This window comes from Dasypus novemcinctus, chromosome 2 (assembly GCF_030445035.2).
Source record: "Dasypus novemcinctus isolate mDasNov1 chromosome 2, mDasNov1.1.hap2, whole genome shotgun sequence".
NCBI classification, from domain to species: Eukaryota; Metazoa; Chordata; class Mammalia; order Cingulata; family Dasypodidae; genus Dasypus; species Dasypus novemcinctus.
In genome coordinates, this window is record NC_080674.1 from 45,544,866 (window position 1) to 45,570,000 (window position 25,135).

Here is a 25,135-nt window from a genome sequence, read left to right on the forward strand (position 1 = left end):
GGAGGAAACTCCCAGGCACAGTGCTGCTCTAGGCCTTGTTCTTATTTCAGGCATATAGGCTCACAAGCATAGTCTTTAGTATCAGGGGCTCACTGTTGGACCCTCATTCTTTCCTGGTTCTTACCGTTGCACCTGGGGGACTGCCGCTGCTCCCCTAGGGACCACGACAGAGCACCCCCGGCCAGGAACCCAGTACCCCCCCCCAGCTGTTGTTTTTAATTGTTTCCACTAAGGTCCATCATTCTTATGCATGTAAACTTATTGTAGGTGAGATGTTCGGATGAAATTTCTTCATTAAAGTGCTGTATTACTCAGCCAAAGGGATGCTAATGCAAAATACCAGAAATCTGTTAGCTTTTATAAAGGGTATATATTTAGGGTAGGAGCTTCTAGTCACAAAGGCCATAAAGCATAGGTTACTACCCTCACAGAAATCTATTGCTACTTGTTGGAGCAAGATGACTGTCAACATCTGCAAGTGTTCAGGCTTCCTCTTCCCCTTAAGGCTCTGTGGTCCCAGCTTCTTCCAATATCAGCTGTAGACTGGGATGTCTTGTATGTCTCCCAGGGTTGGTTTCTCTCTAGACTCAGCTTCTGGGCTGTCCACAAGGACAGCTCTATATAATCAGGAAAGAGGCTCATCTGTCTTCCCAGGGACTCTGCCATGTCTAATGAGTCCTGATCATTTTCATCATGCATCTGCTTCTCTGTGGATTTCTTTCCTGGGCTCCAGGTTCAAAAACTCCAACTGTCTCCTCTGCTTGTTTTCTATGTGATGTGGCCTAATCAAAGCCCTAGTCATAATTTAATCAAGTAAAACTGAAACCTCTGAAGTCAATACAATCTAAGGGTATCCCTAACCCAGAAGAACAGACCAGGTTATAAACATAATGCAAACTCTAATTTTGGAATTCATAAACTGTATCAAACTGCTACAAGGGCCTTTGATTAGTTTATGTGCCTCAGGTTGGGTCTGAATCCTCTTACTGTTGTCCATTATAAAAAGTCACCGATACCAAAGAAAGCTTCAGAGATAGAGAGGAAACCAGAAACTGAGGGTGACATCCCCAGGAGCCTGAAGCCTAAATGAAAGGAACACAATTGGAGAGGAAGCTGGTGTAGACAGAAGCTGAAGCTATGAGGCTGGAGGACAGGGGAGTGGCAAGCAGAGACATCATGTGCCTGACTGCCCACAGCTGAGCTCAGGGAGAAAGGGTTTCCTGATGATGCCTTGACTGGACACTTTCATGGCCTCAGAACCATAAGCTTTTAACCTCATCAGTTCTCAGGGCAAAAGCCAACCCATTTTGGTATACTGCTCCCAGCAGCTTTTAGCAAACTTAAATAATATTAGACAACTGATTGTAAAACGCCAGATTCAACTCAGAAATCGTAAACATTCTGTTTCACGATACCCATTCTCAGGACCAAAGTCTGCTTTAGTCAAAACAGACAAGATAAATACATGTAAATATTCAGAGAATTTTTAAAAGATGAATTGGTTCATGTAATTATGGGTATTGGCAAGTCCAAGTACCATATGGCAGGCAGCAAGTTGAAAACCCCAATGAAGTTCATAACAAATTCTCCTGGAGAAGCTGCCTGTCTCTTTTTGACTGCTGCAACCACCGGTTCTTCCCTGAATGCCTTCAATTGGTGGAATAAGATTTCCCTCAAAGCTGAAGACAAGCTCCTGCCTTGATGGTAGACATAATTAGGGATGGTAGTCATAATCACCTGACTAGTGAGTTCAAGTGATGAAATATCCTCATAGGAACAATCAGACCAGTGCTTGTTGGATCAAACCACTGGACACGATTACTGTTCTGGTCGGCTCAGCACCTGACAGCATTATACCAGAACTGGGGGAATTTGCCCATGGGGGTGTATTCGGTTACATGTGTAGTGAGGAAGCCATGAAAATGTTTAAATCAAGGCATCATCAGGTAATACATTCTCCCCAAAGCCAGGCTGCACCATAATGGACTACTCTGTACATGCAAAGGCCTTCTTCTGGGTGTCGTTGCTTACAGCTTCTGGCTTCCTTGCCTTTCTCTCCCTCTTGTGACTCCGTCCATATTCATCCTGTTTATAAAGGGCTCCAGTAAGAAGATTAACATCTGGGTCAGGACATAACTGAATTGACCTAATCAAAAAGTCATATTTAAAATAGGTTTACATACACAGGAATATTTCAGCTTTGAGAACATGATTTTTAATCAAACCATTACTTTCCCTATTCTAATTGACATGAAATTAACGATCATTAGATTGGTCAACTTACACAGGATCTACTGCTTCCCTATCCTGGAGGCTAAGGAGATTAGTTCACAGCTTAGCTTTGCCCCCACCCCTTCCTTCTCACATCTTTTCAGCTGAGAGAAAAATCCAGGCTTGTAGCCTTTCCCATTCTCTTCTGCAATTTTGTTTGCTTTCTATGCATTGTCTATAACTCGGCTTTAAAAATGGAAACCCAATAAAAGGCATTTCTAATATTAAGATTCTATAAATAGAATAAATTGCAGTATCTTGTAGTATGATTGGGCCCTTAAAGATGAAAGATGATTAATGTTTAAAAAATTTCCCTTCAAAAATGATGGAAATTCAGATTCCCCTTCTCTACAGCACCGTGGATAATGGTGACAAGTATAAGAAACTCCAGGGGAGTGGGTTTGGGGGCAGTCCCTCCAATGTCCCTGGATGTCACCTTTCTGGAATCCACTTTCTCCTGAATGACAGCTCTGACCAGGAGTCTGCTTTGGGCCTCCACCACCATGCCCACCCCTGCATGGAGGCAGACAGCCACCAAAGCCCCAAGTGCCTAGAAGGGCCCTGAGGCAGACCTCATTCCAGCTTATGCTACATGTGGCTGCGGCAGGGTCCCTGCTGCACTGGGTCCTGCTGGGTCCCCCTTTTCCTCCATGCAGTGAAGTCCCCAAGCTCCTCCCCTGGATGACAGAGCCCTGTGTGATCAGGTAGACGGTCTCAAGTGAGCTCCCCATCAAGTACATGCCCTCCCATGAGCCTTCTTCATCCTGGGACCTGCCCAGCCCTGGGCACTTCAGATCTACCTCCCAAAACTGGTGACTTCTCAGAGCCTCAGTTTCTTTGAAGGCAAAGGGGGTGAGGGACCCGAACCCATGAGGATGTGTAGGGACTAAAGCCAGATAGATGCAAGCCTGAAGGGCCTGGACTCAGGAGCCACTTGGCCAGGGACTCTCTAGCCCTGGAAAAGCCCCTGGGTGGCAGCACAGGTACCTGTGATGGCACAGAGCAGTGATTTCCTGTCCCACCTGTGGGATGGGCTCAGTTCCTGAGAGCTGGGGGCTTCAAGGGATGGAACCTCTGGCTTCCCTGCAAAATGGGGAACAGACCTGGGGCCAGAGGGGCTCCCTGGCAATAGGAAGTGGGCAGATCCCACTCTGGGCAGCACGAGGCTCTGCCTCCTTCTTGGGCTACCTGCCACCCTGGCTGCACCATCTGGATTGGGGAAGGTGGTGCAGGGAGAGTCCTGCCCTGCCCTCCTCTTGGTGTCACTGGCTACTGCATTGAAGATCCATGCCCACCTGTAGGTCTCACAGGCAGTGCATTCTGAGGCTCCTAGGACACCAGTCTCCACTCCAGACACACTCAGGCAGATGACACTAGCTGGATTTTGGGTGTTTCAGGACCCACTGGGGGGGGGGTTAGCACAGAGAAGGGCCCTGGGGGTCAGGCAGGCAGCCATTGGCTCCTTGTACATGCCCAGAGAGGTGGGGTTCATTGCAAGTACCTTCCTCTATCCCAGGAAGGACGTGTGTGTGTGCCCTGCTGTGGGCATGAGCTCAACCACCCTGTATGCTGTGCTTTACCTCCTGGCTTTTGGAGCTCAGCACCCTGACTGCCCCAAGTGTGTCCTCACCCACCTCCTCCCAGGCTGGGGGAGAATGGCCCTGTCTTCACTGAGCACCTTCTTGCCCAGATTCATTTTCAACCCCTCACTTTTCAATTAAGGAACAGAGACCCAGAGAAAGGTGATGCTCAAGGCCCACGGGGTGTGCAGAATCCAGAGGACCTGGATACTTCTGGCATCTGAGGTGAGGACTCAACCCTCTTGCACAGAAACTTTGAAAAGGACAGCCCCTAAATCGTGGGGACCCCTGCCTGCTTCTGCCCATATGAAGTTGTTTTCTTCTCAGGATTCCCAAAGAACTTCTCGAGCACCGCCCACACACACACACACTGACCAAATAGGGACAATATCATGGGAGTCAGAATAGGACCTAGAACCAGGGAGGTGGCAAGGAGACAGAGGAAAGAGGATGGAGGGAGCTCTGCCATGGGGAAGGGCCAGCTTTCTCCTGTTGACACTTCCATAGGCCAAAACTTGGGGAGGGGGAGATGCCACCTGGATGGGCAGTGGGATCTCGGAGGTTCCCAGGTTTCTGCCTGGACAGGGACATCCCTAGGGCAAGCAGGAGAGGACAGAGCTGAGGTCCTCCCTCCACTGATCTGAGCACCTGGGATGAAGATGAACTCCCAGGGTGGAGGGAGGCTACTTCAGAGAAGGCCTCAACATCCCCTCTATAAACTGGAATGCTTGGAGTGGGGGACCCCAGGTGTGCCACAGCCTAGGAGAATTATTTGGCCTTGGTTCTATACTGATGACCACAGTACTCTGGGGTGCTGGAAAATGTGTTCTAAACCCTCGGTGTCCTACTGAACAGACACAGGCTTGGAGGATTGGGGAAATGATGACTTGTGTGTGCGAGATGCAGCAGAGCACAGGATCATCTATGGAGTCCAGGGAGAGGTCAGACCTTGCAGGAGTCTTGGGTCTGAAACCAAAAGGAATGGGAAATCTTTGGAGGGTTTGACACCTGCAGGTGACTAAGACTGCTTTTCATGTAATTTAAAGCCCATTTTGGCATGGATTGTGACTTGAAGCCAAGGTGCTCATGACGTTCTCAAGGTTACACTGCCAGAACTCAGCCCTGTTTGATTGTGTTCCCTGCTGCTTCCCACTCCACCTTGTATATTCTTCCTTGTCTTCCTATATGCATTGACTACATGTGAGACCAGCCCTGAAGTTTTCAAGGCATTTTCTCTGATCTACCTGATGCCTTTCCTCAGAAGGATCGGCTAGATTTGACCCATTGTGCAGCAGGGGAGACATGGGAAGCCTGAGAAAGAGAAAGGCATGTCCTGGATCACAGAACAGGCAGGAGGAGGATGGTGGTGTACCAAGGTCAATCTCTTTAGGTGGTTCTTGATGCCCCCAGGCCCCAGCAAGGAAGGAAGGAGAACCGTATTGGTGAAATTGTGCACACATGGGAAATGCAATGGTTCAGGGGGAAAACAGCAGCCCAGAGGGGACATTGGGAAGCTGTCATCCATGGAGGGAGCACAGAGAAGGGGAAGCAGGAAGTTACCTCACTTCCCTGGAGATGGAACGCAACAGAACTTGGAACCCCAGTAACCAAGGGCCCACATTCTAGATACTAACCTAACAGCTCACTCAGGCCTAGATGCTCAAGAGAAGATGTTCTCTTGTTGCTGCCTGCCTACTTCACAAGACCTTGCCTGCAGGAAAACCCACAGCGAGAGCCTGATCCGACATTGTAGGCATTGACTCAAACCCCAACCTCAAAGAATCTGGCCATTTGCCAGAAGGAAATCAAAGATAACCCAGGGAACCAGGGCAGGGGATGCAGACCAGGCTGACACTGTTCTCCTTCCTGAGCAGCCTCAGCACCTCCCACTCCCAGGATGGCTGGGCAGAGAGAGGTGATTGGGGGTGGACACCTGCTGGGTGCATCATGTTCTTCTTCAGGTCATGGCTGGCAGGAACAGAAGGAGAGGCCTGGGGTTGGTGCCCATCTGCCCAGAGATTGATCCAGATCTACAGAGTTGTCATCTCCCTCCTGGGAGGAGGTCTATACATATAGATCTTTGCCTCATCTGGAAGTAGAACTTCATGTGGGGCTGTTCCTCTTGGGGATAACCAGTCAGGGTCCTGATGCCTTGTGGCCCTGCTGATGACCCTATCATTGCAAAGCTCCACCCATGAGACTGGCTCAGAACAGGATGACTGTGTCATCGACACCACTTTGCTGAGCAGGGTGCCCGTGCACACGGCCACCAACAGCAGCCGGAAGAGATGAGAGGTGAGATGGGAGCTGAGGGCTTCTCCACACACAGGTCCAAGACAGGGGCCCAGGACCTAGACCCTACCCTGGCAGAATCTCCAGGATCCCTGCCAGGGATTCTCCCTCTTGGAATTCAGTACCACACTATCAGGAATCTGGGAATGCACACTTACCCCACAATCCAACCCATTCATGACTAGGTGCAATGTGGGTTGGATATCAGAAAAGAGCCCTTCATGATGATTCAAATTCTCATAAACCAAGACAAAGACAGTCTTTGGTTTGGATCCTGCCTTGGTTGTTTAATCCAATTGCTCCTACATTCTCCCCATTCCCTATTTTCTGCTTGCATTCAGCTAGACTGTGTCTCCATCCTTAAGCATCCTCACATTTCCTAGGTTGTTTTTAACTCAAAAGGGGAGAGAAGATTATAGTATAATACATATTTCTCTGTAACTTGCCATCCAACAGAGTTCAATACTGTGACACTTCCAGGTCAGGTGGTAGGGCTGTATCATGTTCCAAAGGCGAGGCTAGGAACATCAGAAATTCAGCCTTAAAGCCCTTGGACCTAGACAGGACTCCTTTCTTTTGCCATTTCCACTGGGCTTCAAGGAATGTCCTGTGACTTTGACTAGTCTAATGGTTTCAGATCACCCAGAATGGGCTACTAGGAACAGCTTGGCTCATTCAAACATTATACATATTTAGAGTTTGAATGGCTGGGGCCAAATTACTTGAAACAATTCAGTCTTCCCAAGAGTGTTGGCTGGTGCTTCCCTGCAGTCAGCTGACATTGGGTGTGAATGGTCTGAAAATTGGTCTGTCTGGTTCAGCAAGGCAGAATCATATTTACAATTGCTTCATTGGAAGGCAGTCTACCTTGAATATTTTCAAGACCGTTTGGAATTTCTCTCCCCTGTCGCATCATCTTATTTCCTTGGGCATTCCAGAGTCTTCCTCCTGTACTGGAATCTCCAGGAATTTATCCCATACAGAATCTAGTATTACTGTAGCCTCACATCCTCAAAACTCTCTTTAATTTTGAAGAGAGGAGTGAAGAGTTTTGAGGTCACTGAAATCCAGTGCTTGAACCCAGGATTGGTCTCCCTTTGCCCTGTCACTAAGTGTCAGCCATGGTCCATATCCTGCCACAGTCATGTGAGGTCACTGACTTCCAGTTTGAAATCGAGGCATAGCCATCTTTTTGGACATTTTGCAGCTGCTGACTGCATGTCCCTTTTTGTTCTAACATTCTACCTGCCAGTATGAAAATGACATGGCTGAGGAAGTAATAGATCCCAGCTTGGTGCAGACAAGTTTTAGAACCAGCAAGAACATGGAGCAACACCTGCTGTCTGGCCACTTGGGCAGGGAGGATCTGGACTCTTCCAACATTCTGGGGAACAGGAAAGTGGTCCTCCCCACCAAGCAAACCCTGATGAAAACGGTCCCCAGGTAAGCACAGTACCTCTTCCATGGCAGCCAGGCTGCCAGATATTGCCATTGGACACTTGGGGTCAATTTATTTCTCCGAGCCTCAGCTGACTCCTTGCATGAATAGGGGCCTGCAGGACAAATGACTAATAGTTATTGAGAGGACCAAATGGGAGGAGATATAGGAAGTGTTGACCAAGTTAGTCCGTGTGTCATGGGCTGTATATAGGGCCCGGGGTGGACACAATGATTTCCCACTCACCTAGGGAGAAGCCTCTGACTCAGTCCTCAACTACCACAGGCCATAGCACAAACCTATTTCCCTTTTTAAAGGAAGATTGACACTTCTGTCCCACACTTCTTCAACCAAGGTCTAGTCAAAAGGTATTGAGGGAGCTGGAGAAGTAGAATCTGCCAAATCAGACATCTGGGAATGTGATGATTGGGCTCAATCAATAAATAGTTATTATGTGTGTAGGGAAATTGCACAGATTAGTAGTTGAAGGAAAGAAGGAGTAAAAATCCCTGCTGCTGGACGTCCATTCCACAGGGAGTCAGATAATTATACTAGACCTCACAAGCATAGGGAGAACATGAATGTTAGGTGTGATACTTCAATGTCTTTCTCTAGGGATGAGAGAGTCCTCCAGGGCACTCAAGGACAAGGAAGACTCATGGACCTAAGGAAAATGTGAGTGGAATATATGTAATCTACAAGGGCCTTAAAGTTCCCAGTGGAGTCAGAAAGTTTAGGTGGGGTAGTCCCGGGAAGCTTGGGACAGATCTCTTTGTCCCCAAAATTTCATGATTTACATCTTGGTTTGATTTGTCACAAACTGCCCCGTCCTATGAACAGAATCCATGGTCCTGGGGAAGAGAGGAGTTTAGCAAAATGCTAAAGAATTTGTAGAGATGTTCTGTCGAGAGTTCTAAGCTATAGGAAAAGTGGGGTTAGGCTGGGCTCCTGCCACTAAGAGGAAAATAAGGCCTGGATGAGTTACACTCACAGGCTTTCAAAAAATATGGCAGCTCTTGGTCCCTGGGATGCAGGCTATGATACACTTAGGCCATGGAAATGTGGGGTAGAGAGCCCCACTGACCAAGTATTAAGTGCCCTTGTTTTGAAGCATAGTGCAAAGAAGAAGTAGTCACTGCCTTAGCTGCCCTCTGGAACCCAGATTCCTCTATAGAGAGAGCAGGAAAGACAGATATGGGTGAAGGGTCTCAGACAAGGTTAAGATTTGTTGAAATATTGGACATGAACCTACTATGTTGGACAACAGCTATTGGTCTGCAGCTAGGGGACAAACAGCCATTGCCAGGTATAACAGTATTGGGCAGTAGGTGCAGGGCCTAGAAATAGGCAAGGTTGTGTAGAGGAGCCCTCCTCAAACACACACATGGATACTTTGGGGAGGGAAAATGGGATGAAAGGAAAACCTGTTGGATCTGCTGTCTACACTCCCTTCACAATGACATCTGCTCTGTATTCCACACAAGGGTGGACTATGCCAGTGGGGACATTTCTCAGCCACAGAACGTTCTTACCACCAAGGACCAGCTGGACCCTATACATGGGAATATAAGGAGCTTCGCACTTCAAGGGAGGTCCCATCTTGCACAGTACAGATCTCAGTTTCACCAACCAAGAGAGTCCACCTCAGAAGGTGAGGATGTCTGTAAGTGGGTGGCTGTAAGCCTCAGCACACACTATGGGTGGAAAACCCAGGAATGATCTCCCTGGGATGGGGTTGTCAAGGAATAACAGGAAACTCAGAAGCAACACAAGGTGCACTACTACACACAAAAGTTTCTGGGTTGAGTTGTGGTTGCTAAGGGTTTACTGCATCTGACAGGATTATGACTGTTTTCTGCCTACTAAAAGACACCTGGAAAGGATGTCAGGGTGGGGAACATTTCTAATCTTAAAGTTCCAGTGTCAAATCTATGGACAGCTCCATGGGCAGTGGTGTCTCCTCCAAACACAGCAAAGCAGCACCTATAGAGCTCAAGCCCCCTAGGGCTTTAGCAGCATCATTGTGGTAACTGCCTATTTCATGGCTATTTGTAGGGTCCACCCTCCATCTGGCCAGAGATCTACGAGCCTTTGATAGCGATTATTTTTATGGGCTTGAGGAGGACATCTTCTGGAAGCAGGTTGTCCTCACTACCCCCTGCACAGAGGAGCCAGAAGAGAAGCTCGTGCCCTTCCACCTGGGCAAGGAGATCCCATTCTCCTCTGGGCTTGAAATGCAGGACCAAACCGTGAGGCCCACATGACTATCCTGGACAGGCTCCTCACCAGGTAAGAACCATGCCCCTTCCACATCCATGACTCACTCCACATTTGTTGTTCATTGGGTCAGTCGATTCCCTTCTCACATCTCTCCTCGTCCCTCAGGTGGTAGGAGTGAGGGGACACACACCATGGGTTTGTATTCAGAATCTAAGCACATTAGCTATGGATAGTTGGACCCAACTGATTGTCTGATTGAGGCTCAGGGACTTCCCAGATTGTTTTCTTCCCCCTGGTGGGGAGTGTCTGTCATAGCCTTGAACATCCTCTTGGAAGGGACAGGGCTCTATCCTGTTTTGAAAGAATGGTGGGGAATCCATCCTGGTGGTCCCATCTGAAATCCAAGAATAGTAGCATTCTCTGGCCTTTCAGAGGGTTGCCCAGACCCACTGTGACATGGGGGAAGGTGATCATGGAGCTCAATTCACAAATAGATTCTGGCTACCTATATGTGTAGGACATTGACAAATTTAGCTTTGTTGGAGGAATGAAGCAGAAAAATTCCCTGCCCCCTGAGCTTGCATTCCCCTAGGGAGTCAGCAGCTATACTTGATCTCATGAGCATGGGGGTGGACAGCAAGTTGGTGTAATGGTCTTGGCTCTCTCTAGGTATAGGCAAGTCGTCCTGGTCTGTCAAGGAGATGAAAAAACTCTACACCCATTCAAAATGTGAGTGTCCCGTAGGTCAGAACAAAGGGCTCCAAACTCCACAGCTGAGTCAGAAATGTGCAGTGGCTGTAGAGGTGGAGTAGTAGAGGTCCTATTCATGTGTCACAAATATTTGACATTTCCCTGCTTGGTTTGATCTGTCCCCACCTGAACCATTACAACCACTGGATCCATGGTCCTAGGGAGGTAGACGTGTTGAGCAAACTGTTAATCACTCTGCCTGGATGATCTGGTGAGGGAGTTGAGCTGTCTAGGCAAGATGGGACAAGGCAGTGCCCCTGGTAAGAAAGAAATGGTAGGAAAGGGAGGAGACACTCAGAGGCCTGCTTGATTAGGGCAGGTCTTGCTCCCTCGGCCTCAGACTGAGGTACAATTAGGACCTTTAATAGGGGGCAGCAGTTCCCCATTCACCAGGCATTTCAGAATGCCTAGTTTTCAGTGCAGAGCATTGACTAAAAGCACTCGCTGCCTTTCCCTGTCTTTCTAGAAACTATTTTCTCCTCTGTTGGGGGCTGGGAAGACTGACAGAAATGAGTCAAGGGTCCTTGATGAAGCAAGATACATTCAAATATTGGACATAAGCCTTCTATGGCTGACAAGTGTCCTGCGTCCCCAGCTATGGGACAGTCAGCCACTGCCCAGTCTGACAGTGTTTGTGGAGTGGCTGCAGGACATGGGGATGGGCAGGGCCATAGATAGCACCTCTCCTGAAACACACACACCGTTCCCTTCAGAAGGGAAAGTGGCTGGCAAGGGAAGGCCTCTCTGATCTGTGGTCTACACTCCTCTCACAGTGCCTTTGACCATCCGTGCCAGAACTTCCTGGCCCATCCCTGGGGAACTTCACCCAGCTCCAGGACCCATTGATGCTCCAATCTGTTTAGTATCTGCTTGTGTAGTGGACTAAAAACTCAAGATGCTCCCCTGGTGCATTAGCAAGCATATGACAAAGAAAAGCATGACCAGGAAATTCTTTGCAGGCTTCATTTTTACCTGTCTTGAATCTTTTCATATCTTCTCAAAAATCTCAGATTCCTTACATATCTTGAATTCTTTCCGTATTGCAAATCCTTTCTATATCTTGACTCCTTTAAGAATTTGAATCTTCTATGTTCTGACCATTTCCATGTTAAATCCATTCATAACTGGGGGGAAAAAAGATATTTCTTATCCTCCAAAAGGATTTTTGGGTATGATGGAAATTCGAGTGTTTGCTAAGTTTGAGTAAAACAGAAGACTCCTGCAGAGAACACACAGGAAAAGAAATGGAAAGAAAACCCCTTGGGCATAAGGAATAAGCAAAGTATCCCAATTTCTTTCACCTATTTTTTTTTTTTTAATTTTTTAATTTTTTATTGACTTTGTAATAATATTACATTAAAAATATATATGTGAGGTCCCATTCAACCCCACCCCCCCACCCCCCCTCTCCCCCCCCCCAACAACACTCGTTCCCATCATCATGACACATCCATTGGATTTGGTAAGTACATCTTTGGGCACCTCTGCACCTCATATACATTGGTTCACATCATGGCCCATACTCTCCTCTATTCCATCATGTAGGCCCTGTGAGGATTTACAATGTCCGGTGATTACCTCTGAAGCACCATCCAGGGCAGCTCCATGTCCCGAAGACGCCTCCACCTCTCATCTCTTCCTGCCTTTCCCCATACCCTTTGTCCATTATGTCCACTTTTCCCAATCCAATGCCACCTCTTCTATGTGGACACTGGATTGGTTGTGTCCATTGCACCTTTATGTCAAGAGGAGGCTCAGATTCCACCTGGATGCTGGACGCAATCCTCCCATTTTCAGTTGTAATCACTCTAGGCTCCATGGTGTGGCGGCTGTCCCTCTTCACCTCCATCTTAGCTGAGTGTGGTAAGTCCAATAAATCAGATTGTAGGTGCTGGAGTCTCCCGAGGCTCAGGATCTGGCTATCACGCTGTCAGTCCAGAGATTCAAATCCCCTAAATATATCTTAAACCCCCACATTAACTGCACCTCCAGCACATTAGCATGAAAGTCTTATGAAGGGAGATCCCATCTGAGTCCAGATTCATCACACATAAACACCATTTCCAAAGAGGGGCCATCTGCCCTGGCAGTTAACCCCATCGGCCATGACCATAACTCCCATGGGTCTCTTTAGCCCTCAAAGGAACCAACACCTGGGGGTTGTATCTGCTTTATCTGTCTCTCTGACTCTGCTCAGTTGTGCATGAGGGCAAACCCTCTGCCAGCCTCCAGACTCTTTTTTAGAAACTCGTAGCCATATAAACTCATTTCTCCTTTCCATTTCCCCCTTACTTTAGGTCAAACAGCATTTTAAAGTCATGGTATTTTATGTAGACATGGATATTCTGCTGATCCGCATTGAACCTTCCGTATAAGGTCATTTTCCAGTTGCATCATCAGTTTCACCTATTTTTTAATGTGTGGACTGTGTTCTCTTACATCCACATGGGTTGCTCATCTCTACTTATAATAATGAGAATTTGGTTAATTAAATTTTTTGTGTGCTAACAGTACACCTTCTCTAGTCTTGCTTCTGTAATTAGGGATCACATCCAAGGTTGGAACTTTCCATTTCACTTTCTTCCTCAAGAATTCCAGTTATTCTGTGTGAACGAGCTATTTTGGGCATTATGGTGATCCCTCCTTAAAGGTCCCTTATTCTTGATTCCATTTGTCTAATACCATCCAGCTACATTTCCATTTCTAAGATCTTAGTTTTATTAGAGAGTCATTGTGTAATTCTGATTAATATTCTTGATTGTAACATCAATATTTGTTACTTTGAGTATTTCCTCTGTTTATTTGTGGATTAAAAAAAAACCCAACTCATTAAATTTAGAAATCTTTCAAGCCAAATACGTTTTTCTGGGGATGAGTATATATTAGATGTTCTGCTCCATTTTATAAAGTACCTCCTTTGCTTTTTTTCCCTGTGGGGGACATGTCTTTAAGTGTGCAACTAACAGCTTCCTCATAACCTGAGTGAAAAGAACCCATACCTCAGTAAGCTGCTGCTGAGTCTCTTACAGCATATGGATGAGAATGGTTTAAGCCTTGCCCTTGCAAAGGAGCAGGCTCAGGCATGGAAGGATGTTAGTTCGACTGCATAAGACAGTATGGCTGAGGTCTGAGATTTTACAGCAGGTCATCCAAGAGCTGTTTGTGGACTACTATGTGAAGACACAAGATACAAATTTAACTTCTGAGGTTAAAAAGTTTCTTGAGACCTCTTAACAGTGGCTACTTGTGATTAAACTGACATGGCTCTTAGGTTCCAGCCAGGAGAGAGACATACCTCCACTGTTCAGGCTCCAGAAAACAGATCTGCTGGAGCTCATGCCACCCTCAGAGGATTTTGTGTGGATGAGAGCTTGGCTCCAACTAAAAGTAGAAGAACAGCTCAAGAAGAAGTGTTTCACTCTGCTCTTCTACCATGATCCCAATTCAGATTCTGACAATGAAACCCTGAATGCAGCAAAGGTATAGAAATTGGCAGAGATACTGGTGGGTGAGAAGCAGTGCCAGACAGCAGGAGCCAGCAGAAGGAGCAGATGGTCCTGCTGGAGAAGCAGAATGCCACCTACTCCCAGGTGCTTCTACAATGCCTTGCCTTGCTGCAGAGACCTTTTCAGGAGCACTGGCTGAAAACTCAGTCTGAGCTATGCAGAGCCATGATCCTTAAACTGAGAATGGAGGAGCTGAAGATTTTTTTCTGACAGTTATACTGCCAAGAAAGTGGAAGTTCATTGTCTTATTAGAGGCTGTTTGGAGGGGGCTATTCACCTGCAAGAACAGGACATAGAGAAGTCCCAACAAGTCCTCGACACCTATGAGATCCTCAGGGAGGCATTTCACAGGCTGGTAAAAGAATACACCCAACTCAAGTAGGCAACCAAGAATAAGTGCTAGGTACTCTAGGAGTTCAACAAGTCCTACCACTAAGCCAGGAAGCATGCCTTCCTCAGGGCTGGCACCTCCTTCCCTTCCTGATAAAAGGACCATAGGGTATTGTGATATTTGCTTAAAACACTGCAGTCATTTGGGCACTCTCCTGGTTTCTTTTCCTTGTTTACAACAACTAGAACTTTTCTGGAAAATATAGTAGATTTATATAATTTTATGCACAGCTGTTTGTGAGCATTGGCCTTGGATAATATTTTATTATCTCCTGAATAAAGTGATGACATTATATCTCAGAAAGAAAAAAAGAGAAAAGAATAGTAGATTATGAACTAGATTTTTTTGTTTGTCAAACAGGGTATTCTTCCCCTCCTTTTATATCAGTCAGCTAAGGTGGATGGTTTATCATTCAAATCACTGTGCATCCAGCTTACTTGGAATTGGCCCATAAAGTTTCTCTATGATTCAATTAAGATTATGTATATCTATCTTTTCCTTTTTGCTGATCCCAATATCCTGTTTCACCACCAAGGAGGTGATTTCTTTGATTTTATCCACTGAAAAGGGATTTGGTTACCTATATAATCAACTTAAATCCACCTCTAGCTTAATTTCATCAGGGCCCTGATATATAAGCACTGAATGAAAACTTAGAAAAATTTCTGTTTTTCACATCCACCCTCTCTACCTCTTACCAGATTTCCTGTGGTGAAGAATTATTGGACTGAGAAATCCATTTTGCATGTAGAGTTCCTCCATTTACAATCCTTATTGTCCTTAAAAATGTGGTTTTTTTTTCTGATTCTCAGAATAGTCAGTTGGTCCTTTGAAAGCAGCGTACCTCTTTGCTCACCTGTGAAGAAATGGTTCCTTTTTGAAATTTAGTTTATACTTCTTTGTGTCTACTGCTCATTGGTGGCTTAAGGTCAAGTGTGAATTTTAGTTTAGCTCATGTTTTATCTATTGCTCTTTGGTGGTATAAAGAAAAATGTAATTTTTAATTTTTCCTGTGTCTTTTTTGTTGCAGCAGAAATCTTTTGTGATCTTCTGCATCCTATATGGAAGCAAATCTCCTAATGGTTTTAACTCCTGTGTCTTAAATACCTTATGACATCCTAGATTTAATTACTAAATCATTTCCAGGGATTATGTCTGTAGGCGTTGTTGTACAATACTTACTGTTTTATCATCATTAGGTATTGTGAAAAGTTCTCTTGTAGCTTCATTTTTCCCATGATTATCATCATTTAATTTTTACCATATAGTAAACATACTATGATGACTTTTTCCTGTTGATTGTGATGGTGCATTTAATGTTTGCCTTCATATTGTTTGACACTTGGAACAAGTCCTTAGCAAATTTATGTTACATACGAGGTCTGGACCTTCCTAAAGCCTCAGTAAAATCAGTTTCTTAAATTTTAATTTTCCCACTTTAGTAGCTCCATATTCTTTCTCTACTTCTGAATTAGGAAGGTGTCAGAAGTAATATAACTTAATCATTAAGTGCACGGACCCTAAAATCAGGCTGTTCTGTGTGTTCATATCTTAGCTTTATCACTGGGTGACCTTGGGAAAGTTTCTTATCCACTATGTGCCTGATTTCTGCAATTGTAAAGTAAATTTAAATGATAACAATACCAACCTCATGGGGTTTGTAAAGAGTTTAAATTAATATTTTAAAGGACTTAAGATAGTACTTATCATAAAAATGTGTTCTAAAATAATTTTCTCAGTATATAAGTTTTCGATGCTTGGAACAACATTATTGTCAAAATAAGTTTCTATTTTTAGTCTGATAAGAACAATCTGATGTGAAAGCCCACTTATGTAAGAAAGTGCATAAAAACATATCAGGATGTAGGTCTAATCATTCAAAGGGACTAAAGGTCTCTTATTTTTTTAATAGAAATAAAAGAAATGTTACTTAAAATAGAAATTTGACCAGAGAATATTTAACTTTTCTTTTATTTTTGTCATGTTGTAGCAACATCAATTATTCTCTACAGTGTGTTGCAGGTCAACTATTGTCAATCTTCTTTGGACTATAACTCTTTTCTTACTGCTTTTCTGCATCTTATTTAGGAAAACACAAGAATCATAGATTTAAAATGTGTCTCTTATATAACTCACTTATCAAGGACAATCCTATAATTTCATTCTCTAAAATATTTTCAAGAATAGAAAAAAACTCATATCAATAATTTTAATAGTTATTTAGTTCCTATTCGGTTATAGGGAATGCATATAAATATAAGGTCAATGTTTCTTTTTCATTTGTTTTGTTTTGACGTAAGGGATTGTAAAAGAACAAAGTCTTATCTCATTTGTCAAAAGAATTCATAATTAACAGATTTTTCCAAAATTCTGAAAATTATAGCAGTGTTATGCTTTGTTTCCAGCAGGTGGCACAATTGCTATATTCAGAAAGAGAAATCTATGACCAAAAATTGATATTTCAAATTATCATAACTTTTACAGTTTTGATTAGTTTGGATTTTCAGAAAAATTTTTCTGAAGTGTCTTATAAAGATATAGTGATTTCCTTGATAAATGAGTCAACACAACTTTAGTTCTTAGTTGGTTAAACAAAAATTAAGCAGGTTACTTCATGACTTCTCAGAAGCTTAAAGTGCTGGTATAAAATCACAGAAGGTGAGATAGAATGAGGCATTTCCCAAACTTATTTCACCATGAAATCCCCTTTCAAAGCATGTATTTAAGGATTTGTGTGTGTGTGTGTGTGTAACAAACTTAAGGGAAGCATTTTTAGAGGAATTTAAATCCACTAGAATAGCATTAAAAAATATTGTCATAACAACCCACAGAATGGGAGAAAATTGTTGCACATCATATATATGATAATATGTCTCTAGAATATATAATGAACTTTTGTGAATTAATGATAAAAAGACAAATACCTGATTAAAAATGGGCAAAGGATCTGAACAGACATTTCTTTATGGAAATTATAGGCACATGAAAAGATGCTCAACATCATTAGCCATCAAAGAATTGCAGATCAAAACCATAAAGTATGCTACTTCACACTCATTAAGATGGCTATAATTATAAAAGCAAAGATATTGTTAATGAAGAGTTTGGCAGTTCTTTAAATGGTTAAATAGTTACCATATGATACATCAATCCCACTTCATCAATCCTACCTAAAAGAAATAAAAATATGTCACACAAAACTTGTACACATATGTTCATAACAGCATTACTCATTGTAGCCAAAAAGTGGACACAACCCAAAGTGGGTTATTTGGATAAACAAAATATCCAAATCTATCCTTACAATAGATTATTTTAAGGCAATGAAAGGAGTACTAATACATGCTACAATGTGGATGAAACTTTAACACTGGGCTAAGTGAAAAAAGCCAGATAAAAAAGCTCACTTATTGTCTGATTCCATTTAACTGTAACGTCCAGAATAGACAAAATAACTGTAATGTCCAGAATAGACAAAAGTAGATTATTGATTACTTAGGGATAGGGGAGATGGTTGTCTTGGAGGGGGCTGTGACAACTAAGTTGAGCATGAATTCCTTTGTAGGTAATGAAAACTTTCTAAAATTGATTTTGATGAATCCATATACTAATATACTGAAAGCCATTACTTTTATGTTTAAAAAGTTATTTATTTTTTAAATTAATTAATTAATTAAATTTTATCCCCAGTTGTCTGCTCTCTGTGTCCATTTGCTGTGTGTTCTTCTGTGTCCACTTCTATTCTTGTCAGTGGCACCTGGAATCTGTGTCTCTTTTTTTATTGTTGTTGCATCATCTTGCTGTGTCAGCTCTCCACGTGGGTGGCGCCATTCTTAGGCAGACTGCACTTTCTTAGGCAGGCTGCACTTGCTTTCACACTGGGCGGCTCTCCTTGCAGGGTGCACTCCTTGAGCGTGGGGCTCCCCTACGCGGGGGACGCCCCTGTGTGGCACGGCACTCCTTGCACACATCAGCACTGCTCATGGGCCAGCTCCACATGGGTCAAGGAGGCCCGGGGTTTGAACCACGGCCCTCCCATGTGGTAGACGGATGCCCTAACCACTGGGCCAAGTCTGCTTCCCAGAACTGGTGTTTTGATTTATTTATTATACTGCTTTTCTCTTTTGCATAGGTTTACCCTATTGTATGTTTTCTAAATTTCTTTGTTGAGAACTGATGATTTACTTTCATTCTTTCATTTTTATTGGTATATGTATTTAAGGCTATTAATATTCCTTTAATAATTGTTCTAATTTTATTTCATGGATTCTTTAGCATAGTGGTAAATCATTGTCATGAATCTTTAGAAATTCTGAAATATGATTATTTGTATGTCATCTTTTCCAAAGATTATTTATTAGAGCTAAAAATTTTTCATTTGAAGGATTTTATATGTATTATTGTTAATTTTCATTTATTATTTTTTAACTCATAGAATGCTGTATTATTTTACCTTATGAAATGTACAGAGGTTTTTGATGACCTAATTTTTTTTTAAGATTTCTTTCTTTCTTTCTTTCTCTCCCCCCCCTTGTCTGTTCTCTGTGTCTATTTGCTGCGTCTTCTTTGTCTGCTTCTGTTGTCAGCGGCACGGGAATCTGTTTCTTTTTGTTGCATCATCTTGTTGTGTCAGCTCTCCATGTGTGCGGCACCATTCCTGGGCAGGCTGCACTTTATTTCGCACTGGGTAGTTCTCCTTGCTGGGTGCACTCCTTGCGCATGGGGCTCCCCTACGCGGGGGAACTCCAGCATGGAACGGCACTCCTTGTGCGCATCAGCACTGCACATGGGCCAGCTGCACATGGGTCAAGGAGGCCTAGGGTTTGAACTGTGGACCGCCCATGTGATAGATGGAGGCCCTAACCACTAGGCCAAGTCCACCCCCTAATATTTTTATAATAGTAAATTGGCAGTTAATTTAAAATAGTTTGTGGTAAAATGTACTGAATGTTTCATGTATACTTGAGAACTTATATTCTTTTTAATATGTGTTTTTTAAAAAAATCTGTCATTTTTTACATTATATGTCTATATCTTATTTTTTTGTCCTGTCTTAGAGTGAAAGTGAAGTATTAAAGTCATCGTTTATTACTGCTATTTCTCCTTGTGCTTTCTGTTGATGCTTTATTAAGGTGGATACTATGTTATTTGGTAAATATATTTCCATATCCATTATTAAATTCATTGTCTTGTTTAATACTTTGAAATCTGTGGAGTTTCATTCTACTTTATTTAATATCAGGATGTAATTTGCGTTTACCTAATCTAGCCTTTCTGAATCAATTTGTTTTAGGTTGGTCTCTTAAATATAGCAGAGTTGGTTTTTGCTACATATGTCTTTTACTTATTGGTCAGTTAAGTCCATTTTTATTTATTGATATGTTTATTACAGATTATTTTAAGTTATATTTACTGTGTTATATATTTATTGCCTTTCTCTATGTTGTCTGTTTTCTTTATTCTTTTTAATTTCTTTTAGTATATAAGAATACTTATAGTTTTGTTGTTATGGTTCTCTTTGTACTAATCACATTTATAATGCCTGTCTCTTTACTTAGAGTTTTGTTGTTGTTGTTGCCTACCTTCTATATATATCATTTTCTATCTGATCCTTATTACTGCTTTTGTTCTTTCATTTTCATTATTTTGGCTGTTTTAATTTTTCATAACATTTGTATCTTCAGTCTCTGATTCTTCCTTGCATGTCTTCTAATTTAGACTTTATTTCTGAGATGAATTTTTTTTTCTTTATCTTCATTTTTTTTCCTGAGTTCAGTCCACTCTTATTACACATTTTCCTGGTTTTTTTTTTTGTTTCTTTGTTTGTTTATTTCTATTTTGAACTTTAAAATATGTTCTTGAGGTTTTTTTCCATATCAATAAATAGTTAAGGATATTTAATTAAGATGGCAGTTTTCTGTTATAATTTATTTTGACTTTATGGTTGGTTTGGGGGAATATTTTTATCATCTGAATTATTTAGGTTTCCATTTTCTATTTTCTCTTGCAATACCTTTGTGTGGATATTGTCTGCTATTTTATGTTAGTTTTGGAATGTCTTATATTTTCCTGGGCCATCAGTTGTATGTAGAAGAGGGTGAGGAGTTTGGTGACTTATTAGATTTCTTACTTCAAGAGAGTCCTCTTATTTTGGTATGATGAAGATCAGGCTCTTTAATTAATGCCAAAATTCTTTTGGGTGCAGAAGTTGGATGATAGTGATTATGTGTCTTCTTATGTTTCAGTTTTCTTGTTATTGTAGGCCCTTTAATTTCTACTACTTGTTTCCTTCTTACCCTTCACCTGTAAACTTCAAAGGAATCCTTTCCCTTCAAAGTCACTCCCCCTTGTAAGTTCTTCCCAACTCTAACTGCATGCCCTTTCATGACCCTTTCTTTCGATCCCCAGAATTCTGATCAGCCAGGTCTTAGACTTATTCTCAGCATATCTGATCTCAGGGAGATCTTCTGGGGAGTGATTTTATCTGAGCTCCACCACCTCTAGTGTCCACTGCACTTTCCTCTTTCACTTCCTGCCTGAAGGAGGCTCCAGAGTTAACATGATTAGTTTCTGAATGTTTATTTTCCTAGTTACATGCAAATTTAAGTTTGTATTATTCTCTGTTTCATAGTCATACTGTTGGCACGGGTTGTGGGATTTTATTCATTCTTCTTGATATGTAGGTATTTAGGTGTTTCCCTTATCCTATGGGATTCCAAAGTCAGATTGTTTTATGAACAAATATAATTGCTAAGCTGAAAGGTTCCTTATTTATAATTTCTACACATTAATCTTAGTGTTTCTTCTGAAACCACATAGAGCAAACCAAATGTTTCTTCTATGTTCTAATAAAAGCTGTTTTCCAGCCCCTAAAATCTTTTCTGTGGGATAAACATGGATCTTTCAACCATTACTCATATGATGTAGCTTCAAATCATCCCTGATAACTCTCCTTATCAGTGATGCTAACTCATCAGGTGCATTGGTATCTATGGTATATTTGCCATCATAATTTGAGGAAGTTATTACCATTGGAAGGAACTAACACTAGCAATTCAAAGGTTCATTCTTAGAGCAATTGCTTTCCTTTATCCAAATATAAAGTCTTTAAGTAAGGAATTAAAGGAAAATTGAAAATGGGAACAAAAGATGTTTTATATTTTGCTTTCAACAAAGAACAAACATGAATCAGCTTATCCATTAACCCAGCAAATATTTGTTCTGACTGGGGAAACAGCTAATGTATCTAAATGTTCCTAACTAAACATAGCAAATAAAATGTAGACTGGCCTGAATAAATTTCCTAATTTGTAATCCAGTGTTGCAAAGTGAGTGCTAATGAAATAGAAGAATACTGTTCTGTTTGGTCTTATTTATGTGGCACTGACAGGGTCATGACTCATTTTGTAATGATGAATGCAAAAGCCTAGGATTGCTAAAAAATTTCACCGAAGGATATAGTATTCTTAGGGGGTTCAAATAGGAAGATGATAGGAAAATGTGGGAAAATTGGATGGGGCAATAGAAATTGAGAAAGTAGAGTGAGTATCAGATTGGGAAAAACCTTCTAACCAACTTTGGTGATGGCTATCAGTAAAAACAAAACATGCGATTGAATGAAGCTAAAGATGCATTTACCCTATGTGACTTCCTCACTCCCATTTCCATATGGTCTCATATCTATTGAAGAAAGAAGTCAATGTATTGCTTTGGGTACAGAAAGAAATATAAACTTAAGCTCAGAGGAGAAAGTTTAAGCAACAAAAAGATTAGAATCTCAATTTACTAGGTTGGTAGACATATGAACATTTAGTGACAAAACGACATAAGTATTATTATGCCTTTCTTCACAAATAGGGGAAATACAGAAGCTCCTTTATATTTATGCTTAATTTTCTAATTTATCATCCATATTCCACATATTACCTCATTAAATCTTTACAGAAACTCTGTATACAATTTGAGACTCACCAAGATTAAGTGATTGGTCCACAAGATAGTAAATGGTGGTGCCAGTAATCATACCCATGTATTCTATCATCACTGGAACACATGTCAGGAAAGAACAATACAGTTCATCTTTTTTTTCAATACTCAAATACTTCTAGACATTAGACTGGTAGCTTCACAGTATGAGTACTAGACTAATAAAAAGTTGTGTGTGCAACACACACATACTTCCATGTACATGTGAGATATTTATCCATATCCATATCCATACATATGTGAACCGAAGCAGTGGTTCTTTTTCTACATTCATTGAATTTTTACTTTATTTCTCATCAGAAATAGATAGTGCTAAATTGTTATGAAATAGAAATAGCATCTTTTTTTTGCATAGATGTTTGTAGTAATTTTAAATTATAATGGAATCTTGTACTAAAAAAAAGAATTCAATAGGCTATTCAGATGCTAGTTGAACTTTTTAAAACAAGTTTTATTGAGATATATTCACATTACTGTACACTGCATCCAAAAGTGTACAATCAATGGCTTTTAGTATAATCAGCATGGTGCATTCATCACCACAAAAAATTTTAGAACAATTTCATTACTCCAAAAAGAAAAACCCCACACCCCTTAATAGTCACCTCTTAATCCCTCTATCCTTCCCCAGCCCTACATAACCACTAATATAATTCCACCTTTATAAATAGATTTTACTTACATTTTCTATAAATGAAATTGTATAATATGTAGTACTTTGTGTCTACTTTCTTTCACTTAGCATGAGGTGTTTTTATTTGCCTGATACTAACATCTTGTAACATTAACATATATTTGTTCAGTTTCAGAAAAAGTAGTCTTATTTATGCAATATTTCCCGTATTCATATTTCACATGAGGTCTCACTATGCTACACAGTCCCATGTTACACTTTTTAGTTTTCCTTCTAGTAATATACATGATCTTGTCCCTTTCAATCCCTGTCACACTCATATAATAGCTCTGCTATTTACAAACACTATGATGTGCTTTCACCTTTTCTATTCATTTGCATAGATTAACAGACAACCTTTTTAACAATTCTGCACAGATTAACCCTCACTTTCCATTCTCTAAACTCATTCTATTTTCTAGTCTTTATTCTAGTTATTAATTTTATGATTTTACACAATATATTTAGTTCATAATAGCACAGTCATACAGTATTTGTCCTTTTATGTCTGGCTTGCTTCTCTCAACAGAGTCCTCCAGGTTCATTCACATTGTCACATGCTTCAAAATTTCATTTCTTCTTACAGATGCATAATATTCCATTGTGTATATACACCACAGTTTGTTGATCCATTTATCAGTTGATGGACACCTATGTTGTTACCAACTTTTGGCAATTGTGATACTGCTGCTATGAACATCAGTGTGCAGATGTTAGTTCATGTCACTGCTCTCAGTTCTTCTGGGTATATACCTAGTAGTGGTATTCCTGGGTCACATGGTAAATCTATATTCAATCTATATTCAACTTCTTTAGGAATTGTTAAACAGTCCTTCACAGTGGCTGTACCATTTTACATTCCCACCAACAGTTAATAAGTGTTCCTGTCTCTCCACATCCTCTCCAACACTTGTTGAAGCAGTGGTTCTGAACCATGTCACTCACCCTAAGATATAAGCTTTGAGAAGGGAAGGATTTTAGGCTCTTCTATTCTTCCCTGTATCACCATGACCCAGAAGAGTCACTGGTACATGGTAAATGAACAATTAATGTTTTCAAAATAAAAGAATGATTAACTAAATAATTATTTTTATTTTCAAATGATGACTATGTGTATTTGCTGTATTAAGAACAGTCATTCTTAGAAAAATTAAGTAGTAAATATGCATGCACTTGTGAGATATGTTAGGCATAAAGTACTTCATATATGTTCTGAGCAAAGATAGGGAGAGATGGAAGAAATAAGTAAGCTCTCAATATTCATGTTATATGAAATATTCAAGGCAGTTATGGTATCCTTAAATCAGCCACCCATTGTTGACATCTATTTTGACCCCAGTTGTCCTTTGATGGGGTTGCTCAGAAGATTATTGGTAATCTATAGCCACTGGCTAAGTAAGAATATTTGTTCCTGTATCTCTTTGGTGGAGCAAGTGTGTGTAGGCTCCAGGAACTTTCTATCTGCTGAATTTCCTTTATCACCTACAAGTCTGGTCCTTATAACAAGACTGTAAGCAGGGAAGGCTGATGTGGAGGAGAGAAAAGAGAGAGGGAGAGAGAGGGATAGAAGGAGAGAAAGGATGAGAGGGAGGGCAGAAAAAGAGAGAAGCTGTCTGAATATTGTGTAACACAGGATTCAGATAGCATGGTACCTTCACCCCTACTTGAGTCCTATTGTGGATGTATTAACCTACCCATCTGTTTCCTCTTGCCTTCTGCTGTATTTTTGAAATTGATTCAACTAATGGTGAAATTCAATTATGTTTTCTAAAGTGCTTTTTAATTTTTATTTTTAAAAGAAACTGAAATTACATAAATGTTATATAAAAGATATAGGCGATTCCCATGTGCTCCATTTCCTAACCCTCCCACCTTTTCCCACATCAACAACATCCTTTATTAGTGTGGTACATTTGTCACAATGATGAACATATTTTGAAGCATTGCCACTAAGTGTGGATTGTAGGTTACACTCTCCCCCCAAATTTTTCTAAGTTGTTATAAGATGTACAATGGCCTATATCTGTC

General features: G+C 41.4%; 1 protein-coding gene and 1 pseudogene across 1 annotated transcript in view; both read left to right on the plus strand.

Annotated features, from left to right (window-relative positions):
• LOC101436203 (uncharacterized) overlaps window positions 1-25,135 on the plus strand; it is a 61,040-nt gene that overhangs the window by 23,973 nt on the left and 11,932 nt on the right. The window contains exons 3-7 of the mRNA XM_058308477.2: window positions 3,994-4,076; window positions 7,396-7,586; window positions 8,197-8,256; window positions 9,066-9,232; window positions 9,637-9,870. Of these exons, the coding sequence (XP_058164460.1) occupies window positions 4,017-4,076; window positions 7,396-7,586; window positions 8,197-8,256; window positions 9,066-9,232; window positions 9,637-9,845 (687 nt within the window). The 5' untranslated portion in view covers window positions 3,994-4,016 and the 3' untranslated portion in view covers window positions 9,846-9,870. The remainder of the gene's footprint in view (window positions 1-3,993; window positions 4,077-7,395; window positions 7,587-8,196; window positions 8,257-9,065; window positions 9,233-9,636; window positions 9,871-25,135) is intronic.
• LOC131273008 (HAUS augmin-like complex subunit 4) lies at window positions 10,790-14,493 on the plus strand (annotated as a pseudogene).